This window comes from Solenopsis invicta, chromosome 7, assembly GCF_016802725.1.
Source record: "Solenopsis invicta isolate M01_SB chromosome 7, UNIL_Sinv_3.0, whole genome shotgun sequence".
Taxonomy (NCBI): Eukaryota; Metazoa; Arthropoda; class Insecta; order Hymenoptera; family Formicidae; genus Solenopsis; species Solenopsis invicta.
In genome coordinates, this window is record NC_052670.1 from 1,192,845 (window position 1) to 1,205,998 (window position 13,154).

At 33.8% G+C, this 13,154-nt stretch overlaps 3 protein-coding genes across 5 annotated transcripts; 1 reads left to right on the forward strand and 2 right to left on the reverse strand.

Moving 5' to 3' along the window:
* Positions 1 to 21: 21 nt before the first annotated feature.
* On the reverse strand, positions 22 to 1,252 carry LOC120358222 (gametocyte-specific factor 1-like). The gene is made up of 3 exons (XM_039451669.1): positions 965 to 1,252; positions 771 to 897; positions 22 to 305 (listed from the first exon to the last, which is right to left on the reverse strand). Exons 1-3 carry the CDS (start codon positions 1,061 to 1,063, stop codon positions 238 to 240), a joined length of 294 nt encoding a protein of 97 aa, XP_039307603.1. The 5' UTR covers positions 1,064 to 1,252; the 3' UTR covers positions 22 to 237.
* A 344-nt stretch (positions 1,253 to 1,596) lies between these two features.
* Positions 1,597 to 7,356, forward strand: LOC105193565 (cyclin-dependent kinase 11B). Of its 3 annotated transcripts, none has more exons than XM_026135709.2 (7): positions 1,597 to 1,753; positions 3,598 to 3,984; positions 4,118 to 5,112; positions 5,432 to 5,758; positions 6,041 to 6,317; positions 6,445 to 6,675; positions 6,762 to 7,356. In XM_026135709.2, exons 1-7 carry the CDS (start codon positions 1,665 to 1,667, stop codon positions 7,054 to 7,056), a joined length of 2,601 nt encoding a protein of 866 aa, XP_025991494.1. In that variant the 5' UTR covers positions 1,597 to 1,664; the 3' UTR covers positions 7,057 to 7,356. The 3 variants fall into 3 exon arrangements, with proteins under 3 accessions (XP_025991494.1, XP_011156372.1, XP_025991495.1); XM_011158070.3 differs by having other exon boundaries at positions 3,598 to 3,978; XM_026135710.2 differs by lacking the exon at positions 1,597 to 1,753 and adding an exon at positions 1,797 to 2,603.
* A 306-nt stretch (positions 7,357 to 7,662) lies between these two features.
* LOC105193571 (pigment-dispersing hormone peptides) lies at positions 7,663 to 9,013 on the reverse strand. Its single transcript, XM_026135714.2, has 3 exons — positions 8,714 to 9,013; positions 8,267 to 8,404; positions 7,663 to 7,981 (listed from the first exon to the last, which is right to left on the reverse strand). The coding sequence occupies exons 2-3, from the start codon at positions 8,393 to 8,395 to the stop codon at positions 7,856 to 7,858; spliced, it is 255 nt and encodes an 84-aa protein (XP_025991499.1). The 5' UTR covers positions 8,396 to 8,404; positions 8,714 to 9,013; the 3' UTR covers positions 7,663 to 7,855.
* Positions 9,014 to 13,154: the final 4,141 nt, after the last annotated feature.

Here is a 13,154-nt window from a genome sequence, read left to right on the forward strand (position 1 = left end):
TTTACCATGTCTTGAATTCTTGAAGCTATACAAAATTAAATTATATCACAGTGGCCAACATCTTATTTATATTGAAAAGTTTATCACATAAATTAACATGTATTCAACCTTATGTTCATGATGCTAGAAATCACTCTAATCTCAGGGTAGTAAAAGAATTGATCAATTTCAATAATTCAATTGACTAAAGCAATCGATTAATTTTCTTTCTTAATGCCACAGGTTCCAATATAGCAATCATAATGCAAAGAGTTGTACATTAGCAGTTATAGTTTGCTCTCTGTGTCCAAAACTCAGGTTCAAATCTGATCATAAATAATGAATTTTGTTCAATCGTTATCTTACAGAAAACAATAACAAATTACTGAGAGTACCTTGCCATAGAGAACCCATCTAAATAGGTTGTTCAAAATTGGCATTTAAACTGTGAGATCAATATATTTGACTGCAATCTTAAATTTACTACTAGTACTAAAAATTTGTAATACATGTAATATAAACTACTGATTTTCAGTAATGGTATACCAGGGCTATATTCAAAAATATCATTTTGTTGTTAAACAAGGATAAAATGATATCTGGATGTATCCAGGCAATGTTTCTGAACATCAAAATGCAATAGCTCTATGCAAATTGTAAAAAAAGCATGTACAATAGAGATACAATAAGTTACCAATGAGTTCTTTAATAAGAAACTATAGGGACGAAGGCAGATTCTGTCATAGTTCTCAAAAAAAATAAAATAAAAATAAAATAATGTGCATACTTACACAAAATGTAACTCCCTTCGACAGTCCACCTCATGGGACACGTATCGATATGTTCTTTAATTTCGCTCTTGCTAAAGCGATGAGTCGCGTTGTATGGGCAGATAACCTTGTAATCAGGTGGAAAATTCTGTAAGAAAATTTCGCGTTTACTTATGCACTTCTCAATACGTGATTACGGTCTATGAAATCGTCACCTTTTCGCATTTTACGAGGTGCCGCTGAAATTTTGAACTAGGTATACGATGACTCTTATTGTAAGGGCAAGAAACAATCTCTTCGTGGATGTTATTCATCTTTCGACGTTATACAGTCGGCCAGGTATAATAAATGAGATTATGATAAATTCTAACTTCTTTCGTCCTCTATTGTTATAAAAGTCAATGAGTCGATATTCCGACTTGGTCTTTGTTCTTTATCAGCGATATGAGAAAGAAAATCAACGCCCCGGTGTCGGTATTCCTTCTCGCCTGCTCTTGCCTGCTCTTGCCGGCAGAAAATAGAAATCTTTTTAAATAAACCAAAGAAAGTGAACCAATCAAAATCCTTTATTTTCCTGTCCAAGATAGAAATGAAGGATCCCGATTGGTTCATTTTTTTATGCGTCACGCAGGAGTGTGTTCTCGGCTTTAGGGGTCCGAAACTTTACAAATCCATAGTTATAAATAATAAAAATAAGGGTTAATTGTAATTTAATATTTTTCAACTTTTCAAGCAACGCGAACAAGCTTAAGATTCCCACAGAGCAACACTTTTCTCTTTAGAAAACGTATTCTTCCATTGAATAATCGGACGTCACATTGAACGTCGAACTCATAATGCACGGTATGAACCCTGCATTATGGGCGACAATTCCAACGAGTAGAGGTTAGAAACCGTTCGGCTACCTCCGTGAATATGTCCACGGATGCGTCGGATATGGATATTGATAATCAAAGCGAGGACGGAGAAATTAAGAAGAGTCCATCGAAGGATATGGATTTCAGGTATGGTAATAGCAGTAATAATGAAAAGGAGTGGGACTATCGGTTCCTACTCGTCTAAAGCATTTTTCTATGGGACGCTTGATAAAGATTACAAACTTTAAAAGTGTACATACGAGATACGTGAGTTCGAATTCGCGACCTGTTATTTACGAATTCGTCGTTCTCACACAGAGCCACACGACATCTCGATTACAAGTATTGTTTACGCTATACTTCATGGCGTTGTCATAATTCGATTTATTCGATTAAGATTAGACTGAAAAGACGAATCGGCCGCACGAGTGAGTGTGAGAGTGATCGTGCATGCTGCGCAGCTTTGATCTCCGCGTTCACTACGTTCGTCGTCCTCATCGTTCGAACTACTTTTTTTTTTGGAGTTATCAAATGGAAGGACTCGCAAGTGTCTTTAAGTTCGCCTTAGGGTTATGTAGAGATCGAACCACGTGAAAGTCGCCTAGGTTAGCGTAAAGTAACATTTTAAGGCGCATGTGCGCGCTTGCGCGACGAATTTTTGTTTTATTAAGCGATTTTTGGCGTAAATCAGGTAATACAGCGACCAAAGTGTGTGTATCGGGATCAACAACACTCCACTGCACCACTTCTATCGATAACTCGGTACGTGGAGCGATCGCCAAAAGTCGCGTTTGTTGTCATTTGGAGTTCGTTGGTAACGCGGTGTGTGGCGTTCGCTACCCTCGCGAAAGTGGTGGACTCTTCGTGCCGAGAGAAAGAGAGTTTTTCATCGATCTCATTCGGCAGGCCAATACGTCTTTTCTTTTTATGATAAGTGAAAACATGTCGCGTCGACGCACGAAGCAGAATGACGAGTGATGCTGCCCAGACTTTTTAGGTATATTCGAAACTCGGTGCGAGACGACGCACGTTTACTATCCGGAGTGACTGAATTGTTTTCGTTTTTATTTTTTTTCCCCCCCGCGATTCCTCTATAAGCACACAATTATTGAAATATACAAATATTATTAAAAAATAAAATAACATTACTATCAATATTCTAAGAATATTCTTTAATATCATGGGAATATTTTGTTAATGTTACACGTCCGCTTTATATAATATTCTTGGTTAATAATATTCACGAATATTAATTTAATATTCGTGAATAATATTATGAAGATATTTATATAGTTTTGAAAATTGGAGGAACAAACATTTTTTGAAATATATTACAAAGTTATTAATAACAAATAGCAGGTTTAAACTCTATTTTTTGCATAAACTTTATTTCAGTTTAATAAAAAAACATTTACATTAATATTACAGGAATATTATTTAATATTATTTGATATTATATTAATTAGAATATTACTTAATATTAAATAATTAAATATTACGTATTTATAAGGATCGTTCTTGCTTAGGAGAGACAATAATGTATTGTTCATTTGCTGTGACGATATAATTAAAAAAAAGGAAGAGTATTTTGATGAAGAATTCAATATACTGAGTAAAAAGCTAATGATACTTTAATAATAAATGTCATCCATATTTATAAAATAAACAAAATGAATTGGTCCAAATAAAAATTAACAAAGCTCAAGTGCAAGGTGTAGATTTAATAATTTATTTCACTTGAGAAAAATCGTTTTTGTTCTATTTGTCCTCATCCTGAATAACTTTTATTCTTCTATATTCAATAGATCAAATTATTATGAAAGCGTAATAATTCAAAATAACATTGTACAATTTTTATGATTTAAACTGAAGAACTCAATTTTTTTACTCATGTTATTATTGCAAATAAGCGATATATTTGTTTTATTTATCTTTAAGATATTTATAAAGGACATTAACTTGATTAATTGTTCCATTTGATGTCTGTGCAGTTTTTCAGAGGAAGAGGGTGGCGACACGGCCGACTCTTTGGATATCAAACCACCGCAGGCAATCGTTCGTCATCATAAATCCAGTTCGTCCCATCGAAGTGAGAAACACAGCGACAGAAGAAATCGTAGGGATGAGAAAGAACGCAAGTCGCGCCAGCACGAAGACAGACGCGAAGACAGACACAGGAATAAACATAGGCATCGTAGGCATGTGGGGGAGCCTTTGGAAAGACCCGAACGTTTGGAGAGCTCTAAAAGGAACCGCGAGAGAATGGAGCGTTTAGACAGGATGGAAAGTCATCCCAGAGACAGAGAATCCTCCAGACACGATCGCAAAGAAAGGAATACAGGAGATCGTGTTCTAGAAGACTTAAGGGAAAGGTACTTGTATGTCATATCTCAGACTTTTTGTCTATTTTACAAAACGTAATAATAAATAATCAGATAAATCAAAAAGTGATTATTTATATAAATCGTTTTTTTTTTAATTTAGTTAAATCAAAATGTGTTTATGTTCCAGACTATTGGACAAAAGAAGAGAAAGACGGGAAGATCCACGTGATTCTCGTTATAAAATCGAGTCGTCTCGACATGAAGTGCGATTAGACGATCTACGAGAAATACGCGAATCACGCGATCGGCGAGAAATACGAATGGAAGACCTTCGGGATCGGCGAGAAATGCGTATCGCGGATGACAATAGAGAACGTCGCGAGATTCGTATAGAAACGCACGAACAGAGGCACATACGATTGATCATGGACGAGCAGTTCTCGGAGAGCGAACTGATGGAACGATCTGAAAAACGTCGCAAGAGATCTCACAAGCACGACAGAGTTCGTGAGAGAGACCAAGAAAAGATGGAACGCGAAAAGGAGCACAGGGAGAAACAGCTGCGAAACGCGATGGAGATCGTAGCCGACGAAATTAATGAGATGGATGTGCAAAATGAGATTTCGATACAAATTAAAGATCCGAAAGAGATGACGGAACAGGAGCTCAGAAAAGAAAGACTGTTGGAAGCCGATAGAGAAATGGCCAGGCGAAAGGAGGTGTCTAGAATGGAATTGGAAGCGAGAAGAATGAAAAGAGGTGAGAAACGGCCTATGAGTCCAAACAACAATCCAGATCCTTCGATTGTGGAGCTGTCGGATGAAAGCATCAGTCCTCATTCCGAAGGCGCACGATCGAAATCAGCCGAATCTAGACACTCATCCGAAGTAGAGAGAAGTCCACATGAGAGGTCTTCTGAGCGACATTCATCTGATTCTTCGGAATCTAGCAGTGCCGACGATGACGAATCTAACGAATCGAATAAAGGTTCCGCTGGTGATTCCAATGACGGTTCAGAATACAACAATCCAAGTCCATTGTCCGTCGATCGATTAGCCAAATCCGATCATTCGGATGGTGACTCTCCTGGACATGTTGATTCCAACAATGCTTCGAAAAACATAGAAGAGGAAAAGAAAGCAGAGGAACCGGAGTTACCGCCATATCTGCCGGCTATTCAAGGTATTCAAGCAAAAAAATGCTATATAAATAAACATAAAAAGAATTAATATAAAATTGTAGGAATAAAAACATCTTGACTATAAATCAATAACGATATTTTAATAATATAAAATAAAAACAAAATTATTTTAATGTAGTTTCATTAACAATTTTTACAACAGAATATTTTAATCATAAATAATCTTTAATTTGATTAATTCAAGTTTGCCTTATTCCTACAAACTGATTTTTTATTTTTGCTTTATTTTATTTTAAATTTTATTTTTAGGGGTTTTTTTATTTTTTGTTTATATGCTTACATATTATAAATTTTTTGTAGGTTGTAGAAGTGTCGAAGAGTTTCAGTGTTTAAATCGAATTGAAGAAGGTACTTATGGAGTCGTATACAGAGCACGAGACAAACGCACGGATGAGATAGTTGCATTGAAACGATTGAAAATGGAAAAGGAGAAAGAAGGCTTTCCAATTACAAGTCTAAGGGAGATCAATACTTTATTGAAAGCGCAGCATCCAAATATTGTTACCGTACGAGAGATAGTCGTCGGTAGTAACATGGATAAGATATTTATTGTCATGGATTATGTGGAGCACGATTTGAAATCTCTAATAGAAACTATGAAGCAGAAGAAACAAGTTTTTATACCTGGTGAGTATATTCTATTACACATAACGGGGAAACTAATTTTTAGGAGAGTAACATATGTAACAGCAAAAATAAACATGAGAATGAAAAACATTTTAACAGAATTTTGAGAAAATCCTAACAAAAATATAAACTATAAACAAGTAATGTATAACACTAAATATTTATGAATATAACGAATAACTATATTTCGTTATAAATGCTGTTAATGCATTCAATTCTTTAATTTATATTTTGTAATAATATGTGAATTTAAAGGAAAATCGTTATTTTCTTCCATTGTAGGAGAAGTTAAATGTCTTATGCAACAATTGTTGCGCGCAGTCGCGCATCTACATGACAATTGGATATTACATCGCGACTTAAAGACATCCAATTTGCTATTAAGTCATAGAGGCATTTTGAAAGTCGGTGACTTTGGCTTAGCTCGAGAATATGGCTCTCCCTTAAGGCAATACACGCCGATCGTCGTAACGCTTTGGTATAGAGCCCCTGAATTATTGCTGTGCGACAAGGAATATGCTGGACTATATAGTACACCCATAGATATGTGGTCCGTAGGGTAAGTGTAATTTAATATGTTTAATATGATCTTCTAAAATTAGCAATATTAATTAATTACATTAGATTAAATTATTTTAATATATATATAAATGTAGATTACGATGTTTATAATAGTACTTTTTTAGGTGTATTTTTGCTGAGCTTCTAAGAATGGAACCACTATTTCCGGGAAAATCGGATATAGATCAGCTAAATAAGATATTTAAGGAGCTGGGTACACCGAGCGATAGGATTTGGCCGGGATACTCTAAGTTACCCATAGTACAAAAGATTCCGTTCGCGCATTATCCTGTAAATAATCTCAGGCAAAGATTTAGTTTATCTTTGTCTGATTTAGGTATCGAATTGCTAAACAAGTAAGTTAATCCATATAGAGGACAATATACGCGTGCGTCTAATATTTAAATGAGTTTTATCATAAACGTAATTGTGTTGTTTTCAGATTTTTAACGTACGATCCTCGTCAACGTGTGACTGCCGAAAAGGCCTTAGATCACGACTACTTCATTGAAGCGCCGAAGCCAATCGATCCGCAAATGTTTCCTACGTGGCCTGCCAAGTCGGAGCAAGGAAGTAGAACCACGAACGCGTCACCGAAGCCACCGAGCGGTGGCAGAGAGTATAAACAATTGGGTGACGGTGACGACGCCGATTTCAGCAACTCCGGCTTTCACATGGGCTTGACGGAGGGTGGAAGAGCGCCGCCGGTTGGCGGTGGCTTTCACTTGAAATTTTAGTTGCAAAAGACAATTATATATTACAAATTATAACAATAAATTTTTTCTAAATAGAATTGTATAATACATATATACATACTATACATGTTATTTATCTTTGTGTAAAAAAATATATAATCCGTATAATGTATATATTTTACTTCTATATTGTAGAAGAAAAGAAAACTTGACGAGAGTATTCATATACATACTTAAGATACTTATAGCGTTTCATTTTTATAAAATAAAGATGCTTATGATTGTTGTGTGCATCTTATCGCGTATGACTTTATACGAAATATATACCTATATATTTACGTATTAGTTTACTGTTCCTGGAATGGGTTATAATTCACCTTCCTCAAACTCTTATAAGGCCAATCGGTCTTGTAAAACTAGGGTTGGGATCTCACGCTTGTCAACTATGAATAGCTTTCGTACTGAATTAAGTGATTTTTCAGTATTGAATATTTGTTATAAAAATCGGAAAGACAACATTTGTGAGATTAATGTGACTTAATCGTAATTTATTCCACACTTTGCGATTATAAGTTATAGAGAAAGTGAAAAAAGTACAAGGAATTATGTAACAGCTAGAAAGAGGTATTAAAATAAAAAGAATGCATATGAGAATTTCTAGATTTATTAGTATCAATTCATTTTGGATACGATCCGTGTTTCTGGAACATCGCTGACAAATCTTGACTTTCTAAATTCTCCGTTCTAATATATGTTCATTGACGGATAAACTACGAGTATATTTTTATAACATTTTATATATGATATATCTTTGAATATCTTGTACAACCAGAGACTACTTTCATTTTCCAACATTGTGCATATTTTTCGGTAAACCCAGTAATGAATTTATAAGCTCGGAATTGCGTTTGGGATGACACAATCGCGGAGCCAACATCATCAATTTGACCAGCTGCAATTCACTATCCTGAAAGAAATAAACACATTTCTTATGCACATAAATTCGCTTAATGACTCGATAAGCTAATGGTATGATATCACACTAATGTTTGATTTCCAAATTGTGTCAATCACTTAAGTAGCATTTCGAGTCCAAATTGATTAATTAATCCTCGTATCACTTTGTCACTTTGTCGAAGTGGTCAATACAAATTTCGAAATCTGATAAACGCGACGCGTCACATATTAGTCAAGATTTAAGCGCCTCTTAATATATCACCATTTAGATCGATTCAAATTAATGGACACTTACCAATCCTCTGCCGTAAGGAAGATTCAAGAAAATATTCTTGTCGACATCTTCGATCTCGCTGGATTCCTCTCCGCAAACCATACCAATGATAATAGCGAAAACGACAACGAATCTCACGTAATTAGCCATTGATGGATGCTGTCACCCCAGGACAAGATAGCATTCAACAAAAGATTTTACAATTATTAAATTTAACGTAATGTGTTACATGAAAATTTAATCTGATAAAAGTTCAAGTAACTTAATATTAATTTCAGAAATATGTATATAATTTATATTTTATATAATGTTAATTAAATTTCAGTTATTTAATTTTAAAAAATCAATATTCATATCTATCAATTATAGAAAAAATTTAATAAAAAATTGTATTATAGAAAAATTTTATTTCAATTAATTTATTAAATTATTTAAATTAAATAATTTAAATGAACACATAATAAATACTCGGAGCAGTTGCAAGTGCCGATGTGCAGTAAACGTCGAAGCAACGGATGCCGTCTAATGTACCGCGCGAATACTACGTAAATCCGAACATTTCGAAGGCGCTATTTCTTTTATACCATGCATCCATCATCAAAATCTGTTCCTGACAGACAGATCGTAGGCTGCGAACGGCTCTGCGAACGACAGATATCTTCCTTCGATGAGGAAATTGTATTTCGCCTCCTTTATTAAGTTATGTAAAAGAAATTCTAGCGAAGCGTGTAAAGATTGAATGTTTAAATTGATGAAATTGTTTCTCTAACTTGGTTTATTTAAATTAAAGTACCTTTGAAAAAAAAATTATTTGATTTCTAGAAGTAATAACGTTATTTTTGTTAAGTGAATAAATTATTCAAATTATTTGTTTAATGTAAATAAATAATTTTTTAATTCAAAGAAAGTGCTGACAGAAATATAGGAAACAATTTAGTTATTCTGAATTTAAAAACACATTTTTTTAACTTGAAAAAGATTTGCATTACACAAATAAAATATTTCTTTAATTCTATTATATTAAAAGGGACAAGCAACGAATTTCTTCAAATTAAAGAATTTTTTTCAACCGTATAGCAATGCACAAATTTCTTTGATATAAACGATTTTTTTTTTTTTTACTTGAAGAAACTTTTCTCTGGGTGTGACGAAGTTCATAAATCAGTTGATACACTTGAAAAAATTAAGATTGAAGTTGGAAATACGCGATCTCGCGAAGAAAGAAACCAAAATCAGAATCGTAAATATTATATGTATATAAATGGAAACTTGACGGCGGCGCCGAGACCGCTGATACGCGTGATTAAGAAAATCGAGACGCGCGATTATTCTGTCGAATTCCTGTCGTATCTCCTCTCACTCCTGAAAAAAAATTTATTGGCCTTTTTAGTGTCGCGAAATCTACATGGATCCTTTTAAAGAATGTTCATTAACGATGTGTCGCTCGCGAATTACGCGTTTCTCATCGTTTTAATATTAATTTCAGAGAGAGAGAGTGACATTTTAGTCTTGATGGTCAAAAGACTCCCCGTCGTACTCGCCGACGACGGTCGATTCTTTTTTACGCTTATCGAGGTCCGTGATCGTGGCGCGTGTGCCCGACTCACAATCAAGAAGAAATGATAAGTCGGATTGACATCACATCGATATCATTTTGACGGCTGAAATGAGATAAAATTTGACATCTACATCGATGGTGAAATGTTCGAATTTCGATGTTATGTGGATGTTATTTGGATTAATATCGACATCGAATTGATATCGACATCAATCTCATTATTCCTCGGAAGTCTGAAAGAACGAAAAAATTATACCAGAAGTGAAAACATTTTATTAAAAATATAATATATCTTCTTTTAAAAACATAATATACATCCTATAATACTTAAACCCGTCTATAATACTTTAACATATTTCTGGAATCAAATGCAGTAGTATAATACTTCGCAAATTGCATATAATTTATAAATTACTTAACTGTATTATTAAAAATTATACAGTTTTTGAATATGCGTGTGAATTTATTAATAACAATATCGTTTATAATTTTACAAAATACATATAATGAATATTTTATAAAAACAATGAGTGAGTGCCGTGTTAGCGATATCACACGTCTCAATAGCATACATCACGTATGTCCACAATAATAGACGCATCTTTAGCGTCTTTTTATGTAAAAAAAGTATATTGTATATAAAATGTGTTCACATATGTTTTCTTATTGTGTTGGTATTTAAAATAATTTTAAAGATCTAATTAAAAAAAAATTACATTCTAATTTAAAACAATTAATACAAATAACACTTTTAAAAATAAACTGTTAATTTAACTTAATTTAATCTCTTAATGCAACTTTTAATTAATTTAGCTCTTTGTGCAACTTTTACATTTTTTTATCGGGGTTTATTAATTACAATTATATCAAAGATTGTAAATACTGTCGACGTCTAAATCGGCGTCGATCTGATTGATATTTTTCGACTTGGAAAAGTTTTCGACGTCGAATCGATGTCGATCCAACTTATCACTTCTCCCTCGGAAAGCGTTGCGGCGACGAAGGCTATCATTAAGGAAGAGCGACGAACATTACGAGCACTCGTCTCTCGTTACGGTCGTCGCGAATGCGGGTCTCGTCAGGGTCAGTATCGTATTTAATCTCCGGGGGACGCGCTTTCCGCGCGAGAGAAAAGATCCGCGACCTCGCGAAGGCTGTGGCGACAAGAGCTCTCCCGCTCTCGTCCTTTCGATACTCGAGAAGAAATAAATCATCCGGCCGTCCGCATTACTCATTCGCCGAATGATACACCGAGTCGTGGACGAGGGATGGTGAAACGCGCGCGACATTGTCATCATTCGGGGAAGATGGAGGGACAAAAGGAGAGATATATCGCACATAATTATCTCGGGACAAACGCCCGTCGGAATATATAATGGTACACAATAGGAATAGACGACGCGATATTGAGTTTCTCGGAGCAACGCGTAGATAAAATGCCTGAGCATCATATAGTAAATTTTCTAGTATTCAGACTACTTTTTCAATCTATCATGTAGAAAATGAATATTATAGTAACTATGAATGACTGACGAATACTTTTATAGATGATGCTTTTGCTAACAATACTTTACAGATCTTACTATTCTATATAAAGATAAAAAGAGAGAGAGAGAGAGAGAGAGAGAGAGAGAAAATAAAAAGTAAAGATTAATTAAAATATATTAAGCGCTGCTTCGTCATTCGATCTATTTCTTCACTGCGCTAAAAATAAATTTACGTTACCATTACAGTTACAATTTAGCAGGGTAATTAAAAACTAGTTATAAAGTTAAAAGTTATAAATAATACAGTTAAAAGTTAATATCTTTTAGCATAATTTAATTAATTTCAAATGATTTAATTTTTAACTTCAACTATAGTTTTTTTGTGAAACACATAATCTTTAATTTATTACCTAATTTTTGTCCCCAAGTTAAAAATTTATCTACGTAAAAGAAGAAAAATTATAAAAGGAAAAATACATGAATTCTCACATAAAACCAATATTTCTTTGTTATTTTATGTAAATTTACTTTACAAATAAAATATTAAATTTGTTTGATAATTTATATCATAATATAGTGCAAAATGGATCAATATACCCAGATATATATTCTGTTATCCATTTTTCTGTTCGTTTTATAAGAAACTAAGGGGAGGGAGACGAAATAGAAAAGAGAGCAAAGTGAGAAGAAGCGAGGAAGAAGAAGGACGGACCAAGCATCGAAATCTCCGACTGTTCCCTCTGGGATGGGAGCAGAGGTCACTAACCAGCGACCGTAGAAGCAGCCTGGGACCGGTGGCGTGGCCTTGATTCTACGTTAAGACCCTTTGAAGATTCACGCCGAAGGCGTGTCGATCAACGGCGAACGGATTAGCCATTTTCGATGCCTTCGTGACATTTTCTCTATGATGGAGAGCCTGAATATTTCAGCGACACGAAGGGGATTATTGTGGAAATTGACTCTTTTGCGTTTCGCGCCAAGCCGAACGATAAACATCGCGAGACGATTTAACAGGAATTCGAAGATAGCGGAGTAACGAGAGTGAGAGGCGCCTGAAATGAAAAAGAAAAGGAACTCCTTTTTAATCGCTTCTCCGATTTTGGAATCACCTTATCTCGCCGATCAAAGCCTTTCACGATTTTGTGTAGCAAACGTTTATATTTTTGTTCTTTCAATTAAGAGAGTTGTGTTAAATGTAGCTAATTTCTACACTGAGAGAAAATTTTGTTGGAATAAAAAAATACACTTTCTTAAAACCATATATTTTGATGCAAGCTAGCATTCTGTCTGTTCTATTTAAGTAAAAATATTTACGTTTAAATAAATAAACATATTACCTTAAGTAGATGATTTTGTATTTTTATATTTTACATTTAAATAATAATTTTTCAAATAAGCTAATAATATTATTAAACTTAATTAAATTGTTTTCTCAAGTTAAAAGATCTGATTATCTTCAACATACAAATATTCTAATAGTAAATATTTTCTAGAACTGAAAGAAAAAATTATTCCTTTATTTTATTTACATAAATATTTCAATTAAGAACTTTTTAACTTGATTACAAGTAAATAAACTATTATATGATTGACCAATTGAGTAAATAATTTTTTCGTGTTGAAATTTTCTTGTTTAAAATATTTTTTCTCCAAGTGTGTATTCCATTTATTTGTCACAAAATAAATTTGCGACGAAATTATTATTATTACTTGTAAAGTATTTGTGAAGATTTGAAAACTAAAAACTAACTGTATAATTTTGTAATACTCGCCAGAAGCAACACGCTGCTAATTGGATTTATTTGTAATTTTAGTATCACAAATTGACTAATTATTGCCAAATCTATTTCGTAACATCTGTCTC